This window comes from Glandiceps talaboti, chromosome 17, assembly GCF_964340395.1.
Source record: "Glandiceps talaboti chromosome 17, keGlaTala1.1, whole genome shotgun sequence".
Lineage (NCBI taxonomy): Eukaryota > Metazoa > Hemichordata > Enteropneusta > Spengelidae > Glandiceps > Glandiceps talaboti.
Genome location: NC_135565.1, coordinates 21433629 through 21454708, shown reverse-complemented (window position 1 = coordinate 21454708; position 21080 = coordinate 21433629). Strand labels below are relative to the sequence as shown.

The window sequence follows — 21080 nt, the reverse complement described above, 5'->3', positions numbered from 1 at the left end:
AATTGTGAAATTTTACACCAATATGACCTGAAGAAAAATATCAGTGAACCACGTTGAATCGAAAGTAGTAATAGTGTGTGTGTATCAAGCAAACGTTATTACTCTACACATACTGCTTGCGCGTGGGTGTTGGTGTGGATTTGCCATCAGTATAATATATCATAGCAAGCATGGTATCAGTGAATTATGTATGGTGTTTGTAGGCAATTGTTTTATGATCTGATAAGCACCTATATAATGACATTATTCATTTGGAATTAACCTAGTAGTAGATAATGGGCTTGAAACTTAAACTGTCGCTCAGTGTACATCTGACACCACTGAGTGGGTGCACCATTCTTATATACAGAGTAGTAAACAAATGAAAGGGAATTACCATTCATAACATCCACACCACTGAGATGGAATTTCCCTCTGAGTCATCAAGCTTTCCCCATGCCACTTATTGTCAAAGGCCAATGTAGGATGGACAAAGGAAACACTAGAGTTGTTAAACCTATGTTGGTATGTAATGATGATATATATATATATATATATATATATATATATATATATATATATATATATATATATATATATATATATATATATATATATATATATATATATATACATAGAATAGAATAGAACAGAATAGAATAGAATAGAATAGAATAGAATAGAATAGAATAGAATAGAATAGCATAAAATAGAATCTTTATTGCCTCTGTTAAGAAAACTTTGTTTCTTCATTGGATTTTTTACAATAAGTTTTTGGTGCTAAAACAACTAGTAAATATATAAACTAGAGTAATAAAAGTTAACAAAAAAATAAGGAGTACAAGGAGTATAACGTATATGGAGTGTTTTCAGTTTGGGAGATGTAATTAAAAAAAACTTAATATCAACAAAAACTGTTTATTTGTAAATATGAGTGGATATTGCTTGATATATGATTTATAACATAATAGTCTTTATATGAAAATATTTATTTGAGAAATGAAAAGTGTTCTTCCCTCATGTTTCCTACATGTATACATTTTTGTGTACAAGTGACAGTGTTATGGAGGTGCATACAACTTTGTGAATCAAATGACGTTGACGTTCTGTAAATAGCTATAACCCATTCTGCACATGAACAGATGTGTCATCATATTTTGTACACACATTTCATACAGCTAGCTAGTCAAGTTGCACATTCTTGATCTCTCAAAAAAGAGCCCAGACTATTAGTGTTAATTAATTTTATATAATTTTTTTTGGTATTCTCTATCATTTACATATTATTGCAACTTATTCACTGTTGGAAGACGAGCTCCTTATGGCTCAGTGAGGTCCTGAAATGAAATTTCAAATTCAATCAAAGCCACCCACACAGTCATTAACATCATGCCTTTGTTAATCAATTACAGAATTCTGCCCAATAATAAGTTGTTTAATCGGGGGGGGGGGGGGGGGGGGGGGCAGTAATTTTATTTCCAAATATGGTATATTTGTCAGCTCAAGATACTACTTATACACTGTTTATATTATTCTAACAGTTGGGGTTGGTTTACTCATCTGCATGAACAACTTTTGGTTCATGATTTCTCGATGAGATAAACAGGGTGAAGAGAGATCTTTAGATTTGAAGCCACAGTAGTTTTATTACAGAGTGAAATACATTATTTCTTTTTGAATGATATATTTCTCTTTTATTTTTGTTTAAGGTGTACAAAATGCACTTCTTTTGAACCTTACATATTGACTTGTGATTATTTGCAGATGAGATTCCTTATATGGTGATTGGCTACTGATGACATTCCATATTTGGCAGATAACAGACATTGCTAATCCATATATGCTGACTGACTACTGATGACTTTCCATATTTGGCAGATAGTAGGCATTTCTGTATTTATAGGTGATAGATACAGATGGAATTCCATATATGGAAGAAGTTGCAGTACATTATCTTTATAAGGTGGATTGGCGAAAGTGAAATTGCATTCCATCATGTCAGGTAATAAATACATTTATTTACTTCAACCTTAAACTACACTGTGTATGTCTGTCTGTGTGCCTGTGTGTCTGTGTGTGTGTGTATGTCTGTCTGTCTGTCTGTCTGTCTGTCTGTGTGTCTGTATGTATATGGAATCATAAGTTCTAATCATTGGATGTTTCCTTGCACTCAGCAGATAAAACTCTATTTGTGTGTAACAAATGGTGTCAGGATGTCAACAGAGTAGCAATTATCAATGGAAATCTTGCTGCAGCTGTGGCTGGCCATCAGATTGAAACATATTCAACTACATTAGATATAAACAGTGAAAGGTGTGTTAGAGATGAAAAGACAGGTGTCAATATCATCCATGTCCCTGAGAGCACAGTGGCAAGACTACAAAATAAGACACCATGCATTGATTGGTTGACAGTTAGTCATGCTACTATGTATGAATACTTACACTCTCTGAAAGGATTTGGTGTGCTAGTTGGGCACTTGGTGCTAGGCGAAGATGTAGATAGTGGACTGATTGATGCAGTGTTGGCTTTGAAACAAGACATTGCTAAGACCTCCAAACTGATTTTATTCAACCATGAAATACCTGAAGATTTTGGCCACAATGCATTAGAGTGGAAAGCCTTGAATGTTGCGGCTGAAGCTGAGGTTGTGTTTTCAGTGGGACCATATGTATATGAACACTTCAGAACAAAGTACCAAGCATTACCATCACAACCTAAACATTTCTGTTTCTACCCAGCACTGAATAAACAGTTCACTGCAATAACATTACAATCTGATAAGTTTTTGAAACATCAGATTATTACAATCTGCAACGTCCAGACAGAGAAAGACTTCAAGAGATATGGTGTAATTGCTATGGCAATGGGTAAAGTTGCAGACAGCTTTAAATGCCACTGTGTGGGGATTCCAGTCTGGAATGTCTATGGGGTTAGTGAAGATCTCACCCAACAATTTCAAGACTATTTGATAAAGAAATCCAAATGTGGTTATCTCCATATAACCATACACGCTGCAGTGAACATGTCAGAATTAGGGAATGTGATGAAACAGAGTGTGTTGTTAGTTTCTCCAGAGAAGAAAGATCCACTGAACTTTCCTGCTTTCCTTGCCATGCAGGCTGGTCTACCAGTTCTCATTCCGAGTTGTTCTGGAGTTGTTAAATTCCTAAACAGACTGTTCCCATCTGATGACTATGGGCACTACTGTAGTGTTGATACAGGACTGTATGACAGTACAGCAAGTGCAGACAGTGGATCGTGGACAAGTAAAATCATAGACAGACTAACAAGAAGAAGGGTTTCCTTCAGAAAAGCGGCTATTCTGAAGGAAGATCTGATTAAACATGATGAATTTGACAAGTCCAGGGATGAATTTCTAACTCAAGTTGTGGAGGTATTCACAACAGAAGGTTTGTAAATTCTTACATTGGTTCACAAATCTAGGAAAGAATAATCCTAACTCAAGTTGTGGAAGCATTCCCGACAGAAGGTTTGTAAATTCTTTCATGCGTTCACAAATCTAGGAAAGAATTCCTAACTCAAGTTGTGGAGGTATTCCCAACAGAAGGTTTGTAAATTCTTACATTGGTTCACAAATCTAGGAAAGAATTCCTAACTGAAGTTGTGGAAGCATTCCCAACAGAATGTTTGTAAATTCTTACGTTGGTTCACAAATCTAGGAAAGAATTCCTAACTCAAGTTGTGGAAGCATTCCCAAAAGAAGGTTTGTAAATTCTTACATTGGATCACAAATCTAGGAAAGAATTCCTAACTCAAGTTGTGGAAGCATTCCCATCAGAAGGTTTGTGAATTCTTTCACTGGTTCACATATGTACACAATTTCAAAAAGTTCAGTCACACATTAATTCTTATGCAAATAACAAAGCTGAATTATGTGCGTATACAAAACTCATTATTGAAATACTGGAACAAACTCAACAGACAATTATTTGTAAGTTTTGCATTCACCTCTATCATTGTATTAACAGTTTTTCTCCGAATATGTTAAAACTAAATGAATAATTGGTTGCAAAGATTACATTATGCATGTATAATATTCATGCAAGTTTAAAATGAAGTTGACTGAAAGTTGTGACATCTTGAAATTTCCACTGCCTATGCAAATAATGGAACAATCAAGTGAATTAAGAGGGAACTTGAAATCCAGACTGAGCATGCTCAGATGCAAAGGACTATGGGATTACTTAGTTATCATAATACCTAATCTGGAGCGATTGATAGAATAGCCATGCTACAGTGGTCACGGTAACCATGACTAGATTATTGGTGTTTACAATAGTGATTAATTCATATTTATCATAATATCTCCCATGATGCAACATTCAGGATATTCAAGATTGCAGCTTTGCAAGTTCCCATATTGCATGTTTACAGTTGTTCAAACCTAGAGTAAACTTATCATCAATAACGAGTGATGTCATCATTGTCTTGATTTGAAAAAAAAATGTTTAGAAACCATGGAAACAAGTGAAGCGACACCTATACAAGAAATAGACCATGAATCAATGGGTAAACAAATCACAGAAGCAGGAAGTGGTCAGGGCTTTGGGGTTGATGGGATGGCTTCATTTGGTGACAGTCAGATGACCGATCCTAGTAGTGAATCAATCGGTAAACCCATCACAGAAGCAGGAAGTGGCCAGAGTTTTGGGGATACTGAGATGGCTTCAGTTGATGACAGTCACATGACCACTACTTGTATTGAACCAATCGGTAAACCAATCACAGAAGCAGGAACTGGCCAGAGTTTTGGGGTTGATGGGATGGCTTCATTTGGTGACAGTCACATGACCACTAATTTTGAATCAATCAGTAAACCCATCACAGAAGCAGGAAGTGGCCAGAGTATTGGTGTTGATAGGATGGCTTCATTTGGTGACAGTCACATGACCAATCCTACTATTGACCCAGTGGGTAAACCCATCACAGAAGCAGGAAGTGGTCAGAGTATTGGTGTTGATGGGATGGCTTCAGTTGGTGACAGTCACATGACTAATCCTACTATTGACCCAGTGGGTAAACCAATCACAGAAGCAGGAACTGGCCAGAGTTCTGGGGATACTAAGATGGCTTCATTTGGTGACAGTCACATGACCAATCCTACTATTTACCCAGTGGGTAAACCAATCACAGAGGCAGGAACTGGCCAGAGTTCTGGGGATACTAAGATGGCTTCATTTGGTGACAGTCACATGACCAACCCTAGTATTGATTCAGTGGGTAAACCCATCACAGAAGCAGGAACTGGCCAGAGTTTTGGGGATACTAAGATGGCTTCATTTGGTGACAGTCACATGACCAACCCTAGTATTGATTCAGTGGGTAAACCTATCACAGAAGCAGGAACTGGCCAGAGTTCTGGGGATACTAAGATGGCTTCATTTGGTGACAGTCACATGACCAACCCTAGTATTTATTCAGTGGGTAAACCCATCACAGAAGCAGAAACTGGCCAGAGTTTTGGGGATACTAAGATGGCTTCATTTAGTGACAGTCACATGACCAACCCTAGTATTGATTCAGTGGGTAAACCCATCACAGAAGCAGGAACTGGCCAGAGTTTTGGGGATACTAAGATGGCTTCATTTGGTGACAGTCACATGACCAACCCTAGTATTGATTCAATTGGTAAACCAATCACAGAAGCGGGAACTGGCCAGAGTTTTGGGGTTGATGAGACGGCTTCAGTTGGCTTCAGTGACATAGAGACACATCAACGCTGGTCAATTCCTAATATTAGACAGCACTATGCAATGAACAGAGCGGATGAGAGAGATTTACACCATGGGCCATCCATGCCGTCATCATCTAGCTGTCAATCATCTTCTGGTAGTCATGGTAGCAATGTTGTAGTGAAGGAAGAACTACCCATGGATAGAGACCAGATAGTATGTATTTTGTTTTATTATCAAAATGTCCAGTATGTACTTTGTTTATAATCTATTGATTTCCACCATTATTAAATTTACCATATGGATGAGATTTGGATTTTCAATTCATAAAAATATTTTTTATGGCTTCCTACTTGAAAAATTAATATGAAACAACATATTTCAAGTGCTTGTTTGTAACTCAATACATTGCAAAAGATTAATAAATGTGTAAGTCGTTGTTATTGTATCTCAAACAAAACAAACTTTTTACACATTTTTTAGGTCACTGTTGTTTCACATTGATTTCTCAAGTAGGAAGCCATGATGTCAACAAAATTATCAAGTCCATGTGTAATGTTTTCATTAGAAGCCTGTTTTAGTGCACTGTGGAAGAATAGCAATGCTTATCAGTGTTCAATGTGATTGGGCAAAGGATCCTGCTGTGTTTATTGTGTCTCTGTTATTGTTAGTCTAGAATTGAAATATGTCTATCTGTGTCAAAATGAGTGAAACACCAATGCTACATCATTTTATTGTAATATTAATACAACAAGCATGGTATCAGTTAAAGTTGATAATATTCATACATGTTAAGGTGGAGATGCACAAAAAGAAGATTTGAAGGGTGACATATCTTCAAGTTATTGTTTCCCAACAATAAATAAAGTTTACACCATCAACCTATATATGTTCTGAAAGGTTTTTCTCTCCTCTTAAATGCTATTGTATTTCCTATTGTCTTACAATCTATAATCCTATAATCTAAAAAAATGGTCAAAATAATGATTTTTTATGTATCTCCACCTTAATACATCTTTATGTAAATTAATGTTGAAATATATCAATTTTTGGTCACATCCAGTGATTTACGCCTATATACATAACCATGCAACTGATCTGAAGGGCATTATTGAGGTGAAACCCCAACCCCATCCATAACACATAATTGAAGTAAACCCCTCCCCCCACCCGCCATATTAGATTTTACTGAACCACTCAAAATTAACCTCTTAGTAATTACTAGAGGTGAAAGGTCATTGGTAATTCTGACTACTCAGTAAAGTACATCATTGTAGACACTTGGTTATGTTATAACCTTAAACAATAAAACTTACTGACTATATTTATTTACATTGAACTGTGATAATAACAAGATTTCTCACCAGCCTACATTTAGTTTGATAGACTTCAACTTAATTTCAGGAACCCAGAAAACGGAGACAGCAAAGAAGTAACTGGTCTGAAAAGTTAGAAAAACTGAAATCTATCTCAGATGATAAATGTATAAGAATTAAAAGTTCAAGTCTTGGAGAAGTCAAAATGTGTGAAAAAGTTGGCAAAGACTATCTGATTGCACATGGGTAAGATTTTACAAATATAGGACATGTAATGTAAATTTGAACTAACCCAAAGCTTGTCTCTTCGTAAGCTTGAGTACCCTAATATCAGGATGGGTTGGCATGGGGTTACAAGATTCACATGGGTAAGATTTTACAAATATAGTACATACATTGTAAATTTGAAACAATTTAAAGACTGATCTCTTGATAAGGTCTAGAACCCTAATATGAGGATGGAGGGCGGGGACAGTATTTGGCAAATAATATCTATTTATATTTAAATATTGGGTTTGATGGTTTTATTGCTCATGTTAACTTTGAAAAAAAAAATTCATAATTTTTTTTGTTGATTGTGAAAAGAAGGTAAGGTATGATAGTAGAATTGATAATTTTCTGTACAGCATTGATTTAGTTTTATATATGAGAATCATTAGTTCTAAATATGGAAACCTGAAAAATAATATTTTAATATTTTTTGTTGTACTTCAGATCTGATGGTACAAAAGTGTTACTAGGGTATGTAAAGAAAACAGACGTTGGAGTAGCAGTTAAACGTATTGACACCACAAATAATACATCGGCTAAAATGCAAGAAGAATTAAAAGTGTTAGAATATCCAACCTTAAGGTCTGCCAACATTGTCAAGTGTTATGTAAGTTGTAATTTTACATCAATACATCAGCTTGTCTAAGAAAAATAATTATCTTGTGTGTTTGCTTAGTATGATATATGATATGACCCCCCCCCCCCCCAAACCCCATGAAAGACTATGTCATTTATGTAATACTAAAGCTATTGGTGATGGAATCCACGCTTTAATGGATTGTAGTAATACATCTGTAATTGAAGCTAGAAACCAATTTCAAAGAAGAATTGAAATGTATGATCAAAGTTTCTCAAAATATCTTTAAAAAAAATAATAATGAGCACAAATGATGGTTTTATCACTAATAACTTTGGAAAATTCTCTAATTCATTATTATTTTTGTATTCAATACTGTAGTTTGGTGTTTTATATATATACATATTTATATTTATCTATTATCATTGTTCTTGTTGTTTTGTATGTTTATTGACTATAGATAATGTATTTCTTACATTATTTCATGTCAAATAAAATATACTATACAATACTTAAACAATAATGTACGCCTCCAAGCCCATAATGGACGAAAGCAAACTTTGAACGACAAAATGGGCGAGGCGACAGCCGAGCCCATTATGGAGTGCAAAGTTTGCTTGAGTCCATTATGGACTGGGAGGGCGTACATTATTGTTATTATTTTATAGTTTTGCCAATTCCAGTGAATTTGTAGACCGAGAAACGCAAAACAACGTATAATATACACAGCGCTGAACATCGTCTGCCATGTTCGGCCTGGAAGCTGAATACTAATCATAGCGACACACGTACGTACATGTACACACATACACTTCAATGAACTGCTGTGAACACAATTTGTTTCATTTTAATTTCAATCTTTTTAAAAAATATTCTTATGGTGTTTACCCCATAATTTCCCTGTTCTTCAATACCCACACCTTTATTGCCTTACGGAATAAGCTTGTATTGTTATGCTCGTTCCGGGGCCGTGATGCCCAATAACGGAGTACATTATCAGTAATAATGTACAGCGATGACGTCACAAAATTCACTGGAATTGGTAATGCTACAATATAATATACTATATGCTGCGCTGCGCTGCACTGCCAATGCTATGCTATGCTATGCTATGCTATGCTATGCTATCCTATGCTATCCTATGCTATGCTATGCTATATGCTATATTGTACTGTACTGTGTACTGTACTGTACTGTACTGTACTGTACTGTACTATACTATACTATACTATATTATACTGTACTATACTATACTATACTATATTATACTGTACTATATACTATACTATCCTACACTATGATAGAGAGATTCTTTTGAACATTGCTAAATACTCTGTGATAGTTGTGTGCTGGTTTCAAAAGTATTTGAATACTCATTTTGTAGCAGCTCCACAGTTAATAAATATTTGATATACAACATTGTTACAGTTGTATTTCTTGTGACATTTTGCATAGCTACAGTGTATGATAAACCTTGAAGTGTACTGCAGACAGTACTTCAATATTGAATCACATTGCTAACATGCTTCCCAAAGTTGGGTATGCATGTCTACCCTTTTCCAGAGACTATAAAGGCTATCTGGCAAGAAAATGATGTTTACCAGAACATACATGTATACTGTCAGGCTATAGTATAATGAAACTTTATTAATAGCCAAGTCTCTGGACTATTTCTACACATGCCATACAACTTCTGTTTTCATACCTGTATGCAGTAGAGTTGGTAACATTCAATACACAAGGGATATACTCAGCAAGATCTGTATGTATAACTTTCTAGAATAGTGTATTTTTTAATTTTTTGACAGAACAAAGTTACGAAGGATCACTATATATCATACCATATACCGGTATATCATAGTTAATTCCACAGGACATATAGTTAAGGAGGACATCAGGTACACATATCATACTTAAATTGTGTATTTCACAGGACATAGTTAAGGAGGATCACTATGTATACATCATACTAGAGTTATGTGAGAAGACATTGAAACAACATGTGGACGAGTTGAAGAAACTTGGCAAGTTAGACAAAGAAGCCAGGAAACTCACCTTTGGGTTTTTGTCTGGTCTGAAGGCTTTACACAACCATGACCCACAAATTGTACACAGAGATCTCAAGGTAAAAATTATTGAATAGTTACCACAATCACTGTCACTGTTAGTATAACCACAGGTCAGATATTACCATAGTTTATAGTTTTCTTTCATAATTTCTACAATCAACATTGAGATACACACTACATTGTATACTCCTGTTTTCAGTTCAGTGTAATGTTTCCAGTCGAAGATTACAATAAAAATGTAGCGCTCACTGTTTTAGTTGTGTTCTTTAAATCATAATATTAAATTTCCATAGTTTTGTTCTTCACTTTTTCATGACAACATGTCCTAGAACTAGCTCTAGATCATGTGCACATTTTTAACAACATCATAATGTCTGTTATTCAGCCTAGGAAATCTAATATTTGGCCTAGTTATTCCTCTAGCAAAATACAGGTAAATTCTAAATTTTCACCAGCAAAGTGCTAGCATATTTCCATAAATTATTTACCTTATTACTGGCAAAAACCTGTAATTACTGACAACTTCCTAGGTTGATATTATTTCCGGACAATTTTATGTTATTTTTATATTCCTCAGCCTGAGAATATCCTGATCGATAGTAATGGTCTAGCCAAGATAACTGACTTTGGAATCTGCCGGCAAGTTAACTCTGGAGCCAGTACATTCATGACAGGTGGAGCAGGTAATTGTTAAATACAAATCATGAAATGCAGTGACCACAGGCAATGCAGATGAATTTTAAAAAAAGTGTTGTGAATTTGGTTTTAGGACATTTTCCAATTTCTACTGTCTGTGTGTTGATTGTTGTTGCAATCTTATCTCAGGCAGAAAAGTTGATACCTAGGTTTACACTTTGTAGAATGATGCACTAGAACTCTTCATTGAATTGTGCCCTCTAGTGATGAAGAAGAGAAATGGAATATGTAAATGTGTGAAACAAATCAACAGTCCCAGTCATTAATTAAAAGTTTTACCATTTAGGATAAGGTAGGGCAGTGTCAATAGATATGTTACTTGACCTACCAGGCCATGCTTCCAGATGGTGTTGTAGAAGAGCAAATATTAACCTTGATAAGGAAAAAACACAATAGCCTAGCTGACACCTCACCCATGAATTGTGTTCTGTAGTGATGGAATGCTGGTGGATGTACATGAGTGGAAAATTCATCTTTGACCAAGATATCCCAGCTTAACTCTTACAATATAAGTGCTTGTTATTCTATTAACTTTACAGTCTGGATATGGGTGTTGTGGACCAAGGTAAGCGGAAGGCCTGACTTTAATTGACCTGTAAGCCATATGACCGAGGTCCACAAAACCCATATCCAGGCTGTAAAGAGTTTATCACATACCCCATGTTATGGAACAGTAACATCATTTGAATTACACAGTCATGTAAATTGGCAGTGAGATGATATTGTATTTGCAAAAACATAAAATTGTGAAGAAATTAACAAAGCAAATCACTGAGTGACTGGATATCGATGAGTGTGCTGCTTACCATACTTACCCTATATATACACGAGATGATTATTCTTCTTAGACAAGCTGATGTATTGATTATACAACTTACAAAATGTGCCGGGTGTGATGCGGAAGATTAGGGGAGTGATGTGGGAAATTATTACGCAGTGTCAGTGCGTGTGCTCCCCATTGAATTGCATTGGAATTGATAGTGGGTATATGATAATACATCATTGTCAACCACACCCTCTTTTACATCACCATCCAATATGCTTGTTATTTCAGTTTCACGGAAGAAATGTCAGCTTTGGTTTGCAAGAATGATGGTAATAGTTATTTCTTTCTTTTTTCAGGATCAATGTGTTGGCAAGCTACTGAAGTCTTATCATCTCTGCATGACAGTAATGATAATGAAGATGAAGATGAAGAGAATGATGATGAAGATGATGAGGATGAAGAAGAAGATAATGATAGTGGGATACAAAATAAGAGAGTAGAATGCAGTCATAGAAGTGATATTCAGGTATTTAAGTAGTAAACTGCCCCTGATACCTATTACCTAATCTAATAAATTTGAGAGTATACACAAAGACAAACCAACAAACAAAAAAGCATACTGTACATTCGCATTTACAGCCATTCCCTCCCCTGACAAAAATCATTTATACCCTTTTGGGAAAGTCCCCCCCCCCCCCCCCCACTGTCTTGTATCAAATTGAATGGTCTCTACAAGGCTTACTTCAATGTAATATAAAGATAACATTTCATATTATATGACCAATTGCACTTTACATGTACTCCATTCTCTTCAGGTTACTTTTGCTCAGTTCCACTCTTTCATTTGTCTGTCTACCTTTTAGCTCAATCTGATTAAAATCTGATGTGGTGAAAGCAGCTAATTGTCTTTATTTACCTCTATTTCCATTGCGTTGGGACATTTGTTTTGTTCCAGGTGATTGCCACCATCCCACATCTGACTCTGTGTAATAGACATTGCCAATTGAATCTCAAGATCTTGTAAGGTTTCTACAATTGATCAGCATGCTTCTTTCAAAATCACTCAGATTGGCTACTCAAAAGCATGAGATCCTTGAGATTCAAATGAGATTTTGTATTAGACAGGGTCAGATGTCACATCAGATTTTAATTAGATTGACTTCTAACTCTACCTCATCCCATAGTACTATATAGCTCCCCTTTAACCACTATGGTACTTCCACTCACAGGTGGCAGGAATGTTGATGGTCTACATTTTGACTGGTGGCAGACATCCATGTGGGAAAATGAAAAAATATCCTGGAAAAGTAGCCGAGAATATCCGTCGTGGAAATTGGAATCTTCAATCTGTGAAAGATGTAATAGCAGTACATCTTATCACATGGATGCTGCAGATAGACCGCACAGTTAGACCATCTATCAATCAAGTACTAGGGTAATTGCCAATCAGTTCACATTAAGAGAATAGCATATACTGTGAACATAACTATGTTTTTTACCTGTAGTCTAGATGCTATCCTTGGCTTCAAATCTCAAGAGCTCTCTTCACCCATCTAGTGCAATGACAAATCATGAACCAACTGTTTTTCCTGCATGAGTAAACCCTCAACTGTTAGTATGATGCAAGCAGTGTATTAAGTAGCGCCCTAATATGACAAATGTACTATATTTGTGGGTGGAGGGTCTATGATTTGGACATTATGTAACTGGCCCAATAAACCCTAACTTATCATTTGGCAGAATTCTGTGATTGATTCACAAAGACATATGTTATATTGTGTTAATGACTGTGGGTGGTTTCGTTTGAATTTGAAATTTCATCTCAGGACTTCAATGAGCTTGACATGAGAAAAATTATCACATTCTACTAGGGGAAGTGTGTGCCTGGTTCTTCCCTCATTATCTTCACCAAATAAAACTGTTATAAATATTCACTTATTCCTCGGACACTTCCAAAATAGAATCTCTTACCACTGTCCATTCAACAATCAAAGTCAAATCTGTCCTCTCCAGCATTGATATCACCCGTCTCATAGATCGTGCTCACCTGAACAAGGGGGAGATCTAAAGGACGCCGCCAGCCTTACGCCTGTGTGATGATAATCCGTGTTGGATGGGGTACACAATATAGATTTAGAATCATTTTAATATTTTATTTCAATAATCTCTCCTATTGATTGCAGACATCCATATTTTTGGAAATCAAAGAGACAAGTTCTATTCCTTGTTTGTGTTAGCAGAGAATTACAGTCTCCCAACAGGTCTGTATTGTAATGTATATTACATGTACTCTTAGACTGGTAATTGAGCCTTCGGCTTACTAAGATAGACACACACTAAAACTATTGTCTCAACATGTTGATACAACAGTGATAAGCTATTGAATGGATGTTGGTTTCATTTTAGATTATAGTCTCAGTAGGGAGGTTTCACATTTTTATTGATTAAGAATGATAAAAATAATAAACACTTAATACCATACATATTTAGTAGATTTGCAATTTTATTAATATTTGGTCACTGTACAAATTTCTCAGGATTATAACAAAAAATGAATATTTTTGTTATGAATTTGGTCAATTAGACTTGAATGGGAAATGTTTGTATTTAATAATTTGATTCAAATATACAAATTTATTTATATCTTGAAGAGATATGGAAAACACAACAGTACTTAAATTATAACAATTTTCATTATTTGTCAGAAATCCTGTTACCATGGTGCAGAGAATTAATGATGCTACAGAAAAGATGGACAGTGGACATTGGGTATGTCAGTATAATTTGAAATATGAATTACAGCAAAATTCAAATTTGTGATGTTAGACAGTAGCGATATAGTCATTGTACACTTGATATAGTCTTGGTACAGGATGATATAGTCTTGGTACAGAATGATATAGTCTTGGTACAGAATGATATAGTCTTCGTACAATTATATAGTGCTTTCCCACTCCGTGCTCAAAGGGCTTAACAATTATTACACCTGGCTCGGATCAGAATGGCACAACGGCCCTTTAGTCTTCCTCAACTCCCCGGGAGCATACAATCCATTGCAACCTCTATAAGCGCATAAGATTAAAGCCTTCACATTGCAACCTACATCCTACCAGGTCCCCAATTATACAGCTGGGTTGACTGAGGCTCAGTCATGGTTCAAATCTTGCCCAAGGACTTTAGCCACTCAGAAACAAACATCAGGCAGTGACGGGGCTTGAACCTGCAACCTGTAGATTCCAATTCAGCCGGTCACGCTAACCATTCACCCATCATGACTCCATTATGAACAATCAATCTCTAACATACATCGGCATCTTCTGTGTTGGAAACATCAGTTCAGAGAGACATGTATATGCATTCAATGGACAAGTTGTCAATTTGCTTTCTTCATTTGCTATAAACTTGAAATCAATATTTTCATACTCCAGAGGCAGACTGTTATGAGAGGGCCATTTCATAACTTAGTGAGTCCCAGCTACAGTGACAGTGTCATTGATCTACTGAAGTTTATCACAGATTGTCATGACAACCAAGAAAGGTAAGGAAATGATTATTCTATCACCAATACAAAGATAGAGAAACAGGTAGAAGAAGAGTTGTCGTGTTATTATCACATTTAGTTTCTGTAAATCTAATGGAATATGTTTTGTTGAATTTACAATTATTTGTGTAAATGTAAAGTTGTGCTCATTTGTCAATACTCGTTTTACAAGATTCTTGTTGTGCAGTTCATCAGTGCAACATTATGTGCATAAACCAGATAACCATTTTCAAGGCCTCTACATCTTTTTCAAAAAGAACTCTCAAAAATCATCCATGAAAGATGTATTAATTACAAGGAAGATTTATACTTATCAGCATTCTCGCAAGCCAGAGTTATTATTTCTACCACTACATTTTGAAATATAGATAGGCTCGTTAAGAACGTTGCCGTAAAACAGGCCGTGGTTTGCGAAGTAGAGGGATAAATAGTCTTTTTGATGTTCTTTGTAATGTAAAACTTGATAAGAAATATTGTATTCTCATGGGAGATTTCAATATCGATGTTGCCAAGCCAGATAATAATGCCAGAAATTTCGTATCTAGAATGCAGTGTCTTCATCTTGAACAGTTAATCTCAGTGCCAACCAGAATCACAAATACCTCGAAATCAACAATTGACCACATTTATACAAATATATGCTCCTGTCAGATTGACGCAGGTACAATCATTGCTGATATCTCTGATCATTTCCCGGTCTTCTCCATTTTTGATAATTTTAATATACATTTACCAATTTTAAGGTCTGTACTTGTAAGAGACTTCAAGTGTTATAATAAGGATAATTTTGTTTCTGACTTACGTAAGGTGGATTGGAATATTTTAAATAACAATAGTAATGCAGATACTGCCTTTGACACATTTCACGACTTATTCATCCAGGTGTGCGATCTTCATGCACCCATGAAGGTCAAGACTCTCAAGTCTAAGCGAAATAAAAATCCTTGGATAACTAAAGCAATTAAGAAATCTATTAACACTAAGCACAAATTATATGCAAAAGTTATTACTAGTCAACATGAGTCAAGTGCAGTTTCTCATTACAAGTCTTACAGAAATATACTTACCAGTGTTCTGAGATGTGCTAAAAAGAATTACTATGTAAATTTATTCAATGTAAACCAGAGTAACAAAATTTGGAATGTTGTGAATGATCTTTTGGGTAAGAAATACGGTCCTGATAAGTTGCCAGAAAATTTAAATATTGATGTAAATGGTACTGGACGTGTTGTGTCAGACCCAGCTGAGGTAGTTCAGAGTTTCAATGATTTTTTTGTTCAAGTTGGTGAAAAGCTGGCAAACGATATTCCACATGCATCTTGTGATTATAGGGATTATCTTGATTTATCTTTACCACACTCCTTTTTTCTTCAACCAGTTACTGTCTTTGAGGTAACCAGACTTTTAGCCAATTTAGATTGCAAAAAAGCTAGTGGATGGGATAATCTACCCCCAAGGCTCCTTATCGACGCAGCTGATATCATATCAAAGCCATTGGCCCACATTATAAATATTTCATTTTCAACTGGTGTATTCCCCACAGCCCTAAAAATTGCTAAAGTTACGCCTATTTTCAAAAAAGGAGATAGGGAAACAATTGGAAACTATAGACCGATATCCATTCTGCCCTTGTTTAGCAAGGTTTTTGAAAAAGCTATAAATAAACAAATTACTTCCTACCTTGAAAAATTCGATATTTTGTACAAGCATCAGTACGGCTTCAGAAAAAAACATAGTACCAACCTGACCCTGATCAATATAGTAAATCATATTTTGCGAGAAATCGACAAGGGAAGCCCAACTATAGGAATATTTATTGATTTCAGCAAAGCTTTCGACACAATCAATCATCCAATTTTGTTATCCAAACTTGAACATTATGGGTTTAGGGGTCCTTGTCAAGAATGGGTAAAAAGTTATCTCACAGACCGCTCTCAATTCGTCCACTCAAATGGCCATTCGTCAGTAAAATCCACAATTTGTCATGGTGTACCTCAAGGCTCAGTTCTGGGTCCCACTTTATTTCTTATCTATATAAATGATCTACAAAAGTCTTCAACATTCTTTGATTTTCGACTGTTCGCAGACGATTCCAATCTTTTCCATTCTTTTTCTAATCCATATCACATTGATCTTACTACAGTATCAAATCATTTACATGATGTTCAACTCTGGTGTGATAGCAATAAATTAACCATAAATAGAAATAAAACAAATTTTATTATCTTCAGGGGTCGACAACAAAAAATAGATGTAACTGGTTCTATTGTCATTCGTGGAGATCAAATCAAAGAGGTGGATGTTGTTTCTTTTGTTGGAATTTCATTAGATAAACACCTCACCTGGTCTGACCATATTAACAGAATAAATATACTCATAAGGAAGAAATGTGGAATTCTGTATAGACTAAGACACATTTTACCACTAAGTATTTTAATACTTTTGTACAATGCCTTTATACTTCCCCATATTTCTTACGGCCTAGAGGTTTGGGGCAGTACTTACCCAACATATCTGAATTGCATTCTAACTGCCCAAAAAATGATTGTTCGCACGATGCTGTTCAAATCTCACATGGAACACTCGGCTCCTTTATTTATACAGCTAAATATTCTAGATATTTACAAGCTTCACAAACTCTTAATAGGTTCTTTTATTTACAGCCTGGTTCACTTGAACTCACCACATATCTTGTCCGATTATTTTAGTGACAAAAAACATGAATATGACACGAGACTCTGCCATCGTCAAAATCTTTACCCGTACCATGCGAGAACAAATTCTGGTCAGTTTGCTATTTCATTCGTAGGTGCAAAAATTTGGAATGATATTCCTATCCAAATCAGATCGAAAAATTCCCAACATATTTTTAGGAAATCTCTTAAACAATATTTAGTAGAGCAGTACAGGTGATTAAATTGTAAACTTACAGATGTATTGACTTTTCGTTTATTGTATTAGACTTTTTCATGTAGTAAAAATGTTTTTTGTGTGTACATGTATATGTATATGCATATGTATATGTATATGTATATGTGATATATTTTCTTCTCCCAGTTATGTTTTCAGTCATCTTAATGACTGAACCCTCTTATTGTTTTCATTCGCAATATACAATGTCGGGGATCAGGCTAGACTAGCTGTAAGCTATTTCTTGACTCCCCATTTACCCTTCTCTCTTTTGATTTTTGTTACCATTATTTTGTAATCATTTTATACGATTGGGTAAATAAACCACTTATAAATAAACCACTTATAATATATTGTAATTACTATTATTTGGATATAAATGATAGTAACTGACATTGCTTTTAATATATTAATATATCACAGTTTGTTCATAATTAAGTTTCTGCATGGTATATATTGTGTTATCTCATATTGTGTTATCTCATGTAGTAATTTACCTGTGGAAGCCTGAAATGTCAATCAAACTTTTTGTTCTTTACTAGACTACATCAGTCCATGGTAGATGTAGACATAGCCAACTATTTTATGACCAAGTTCCCAGCCATGTTTATAACTATTTATGATGTCATACATCAAACTAGAAACAACATGGCTGACCATGAAGAACCTGACTGGACACAGAATGAAAGACTGAGAGAATTCTTTGACTGTTGATGGAGTCTGTTGACTGAAAGATGTGAAGAATATAATGTTGTGTGTAGTACTTTGACAGTTTATTGTGGACATGTCTTTGTCAATACTGACAAGATTATAATATCTAATATCTAACTATGCATAAGCCTGGGTTCTTTTTGGTGCATGGGACTTTTAGATCTTCCCCCTCTTCCCCTCATAATTTAACCTTTGATAACAACTCATGGTTGTCATTCTATTCCATAACATTTAGATATACAGTCAGGTGGTGATCTACAATATACATTGTATTGTGCCTTGATATCCTATGATAAAGAATATTAGTTTGAAACATTGCATTGCATTTATTGATCAGGACTGTTTCACTCTTGCTTATGCACTTTTTCTGACATAATTCACAGTGAGCTACATATCAACTATATAAAGCGTGGTCAAGAATATGTGAAATGAAATCTGTGATATTCTATATAATGCTATCACAGACCCACAGTTTATTTGCCAGTATATCAATGTTTTAAACTTTAACCTAAGTGACATCTCTTAATAATTTCAAGTGGAGTAAATTAATTGACATACACTAAGTCTTTGAAATGTACAAGTTATATATAACTCTAGCAGTTCATATTACCACTGAGTATTAATGTACATAGTGTAATGTATTGATAATTGACAATAAATGTCAGAAACCATATTTTATTTACCCTTTGATATACAGTTAATGAAAGTACTGTAAATATACATATTTTGACCACAAGAACACTTTATGACTTTACAATCTTCAGTTAGTTCTCAAAGACTATAATTTTTACTAATTATCACACCGATTCATTGTTGTAATGTAACCATTTCTACAATGAATTATACATCTGCAGCCATGCAGATCAGATAATTGTAAGATAACTATTAAAAGTATTTATACAATGAATTACAATTTTATTGGAAAATTACAGAAACTGCTAATATATTAAGTGCAGTATTTCCTTGATGAAAGTAGTCATTCAATCTTGTTCCATGCTCAATTTCTTATTGGTTTCTGTGTGCTTGTATCAAACAGAGCCAGTGGTGTGTTTGTGTGTAGTAAAAGTTATAACATGACTCACAGAGTATTTCCTGTATACCTTTATTATATTGCTCCCAGGATATTGCCATTTCAGAATTTCAACAAATTTCTGCAGTTACTGTTTAAGTTGACCTTTGAACTTATGACATATTAATGAACCCACCCTGCACATGCTCATCAAAGTATGAAATAGTGCACAACAATCACACACAATAATTGACACAGATTTCATTTTTTTTAAATTTATTCCAAATGATCTCTTTATTAATAAACATTTACATCAGAAAATTATGAAAGACTCTTCTGAATTTGTTTTCTGTATGGTTCACGCATTTAAACTTGAGTATTTGCCATAATTAACAAGTATCAGTTCGGTACTGATATAAATAAAAATATATATGAAGCTCTTAAAATTGTTCATTTTATGACAAGCATAAACCATTAAATGTACTCTTAGCTTAGATGATTAAAGTGGCTATATGAATGAGGATTGGCTATTTATTTTGGATTTTTTAATTTATAAAACAATTTTATCATGGATTCACACATGAAAAATCAATGTGAAACAATATATTCAAAATCCTTGTTGTAACTCAATAAATTGCAAAAGATTAATAAATGTGTTAAATCTTTGTTATTGTTTGTATATACATACGTATAATAACAAACATTTTACGCATAATTTAGCTTTTTGCAATGTATTGAGTTACAAGCACAATACTTTGTCAATGTTGTTTCACACTGATTTTTCAAGTAGGGATCAAAAAGCAAAATCCAAAATAAATACCCAACCCTCATCCATCGGCAAATGGCCACTATAAATGTCACACAATTATTGAAAGTTAGCACATTTTATCAAATTACAATAATATATCAAGGTTCCTATTCTGGAAGATTAATATAGTACATTATATGTATATCTTTACATAGTTGAGTATTTACATATTAAGTGCATTTTGCATAACTTATCTTGGTTGTTTTAATATTTTAAAATATTTTGAATGTTTTACATAAAAATATACATCAGGGAATAAAACTAAAAATTTGAATAAGCAGTTTATAAATTCTGTCAAATATCAAAAAAGACAAGCCGCCATTAAAATGACCATATGTATGACAAATGGGTATTTATGTTGGATTTTTAATTCTTAACACAACTCTAAATGTGTTTCCTACTTTAAAAAAACCAATGTGAAATAGCATTGTTCAAGTCCGTGTTTGTACCTCAATAAATTTGTCGCATCAGTGCAGTAAGATCGTATCTGCCTATACAATTGCATAGCAGATACGACCACTGCACTGATGCGACCAATTAAGAAAAGCTAAAAACTGTGGATAAAAATTTGTTATTGTACATACAATAACAAATATTTTACATGTTTTCTAATGTTTTGCAATTTATTGAGTTGCAAAACATGTATTTAGTAAAAAATTTTCCAAGTATAAAAACAAACAAGTTGTTTTCTGAATTAAAAATCCACAACAAATACCCATTTTTCATGCATAT

At 34.5% G+C, this 21080-nt stretch overlaps 1 protein-coding gene across 4 annotated transcripts in view; it reads left to right on the top strand.

Moving 5' to 3' along the window:
• Positions 1–19791, top strand: part of LOC144448239 (uncharacterized) — a 20315-nt gene extending 524 nt beyond the window's left edge. The window contains exons 2-15 of one of the 4 annotated variants that reach the window (XM_078138402.1): positions 1744–1981; positions 2154–3392; positions 4456–4518; positions 4621–5891; positions 7080–7237; positions 7706–7868; positions 9772–9963; positions 10485–10590; positions 11726–11895; positions 12599–12804; positions 13553–13630; positions 14075–14138; positions 14798–14907; positions 18363–19791. In XM_078138402.1, coding sequence (XP_077994528.1) covers positions 1975–1981; positions 2154–3392; positions 4456–4518; positions 4621–5891; positions 7080–7237; positions 7706–7868; positions 9772–9963; positions 10485–10590; positions 11726–11895; positions 12599–12804; positions 13553–13630; positions 14075–14138; positions 14798–14907; positions 18363–18534 — 3999 coding nt within the window. In that variant the 5' untranslated portion in view covers positions 1744–1974 and the 3' untranslated portion in view covers positions 18535–19791. Of the gene's footprint in view, positions 1–1743; positions 1982–2153; positions 3393–4455; positions 5892–7079; positions 7238–7705; positions 7869–9771; positions 9964–10484; positions 10591–11725; positions 11896–12598; positions 12805–13552; positions 13631–14074; positions 14139–14797; positions 14908–18362 lie in introns of those variants that run through there. The other 3 variants (XM_078138401.1, XM_078138400.1, XM_078138403.1) reach the window with 3 other exon arrangements.
• Positions 19792–21080: the final 1289 nt, after the last annotated feature.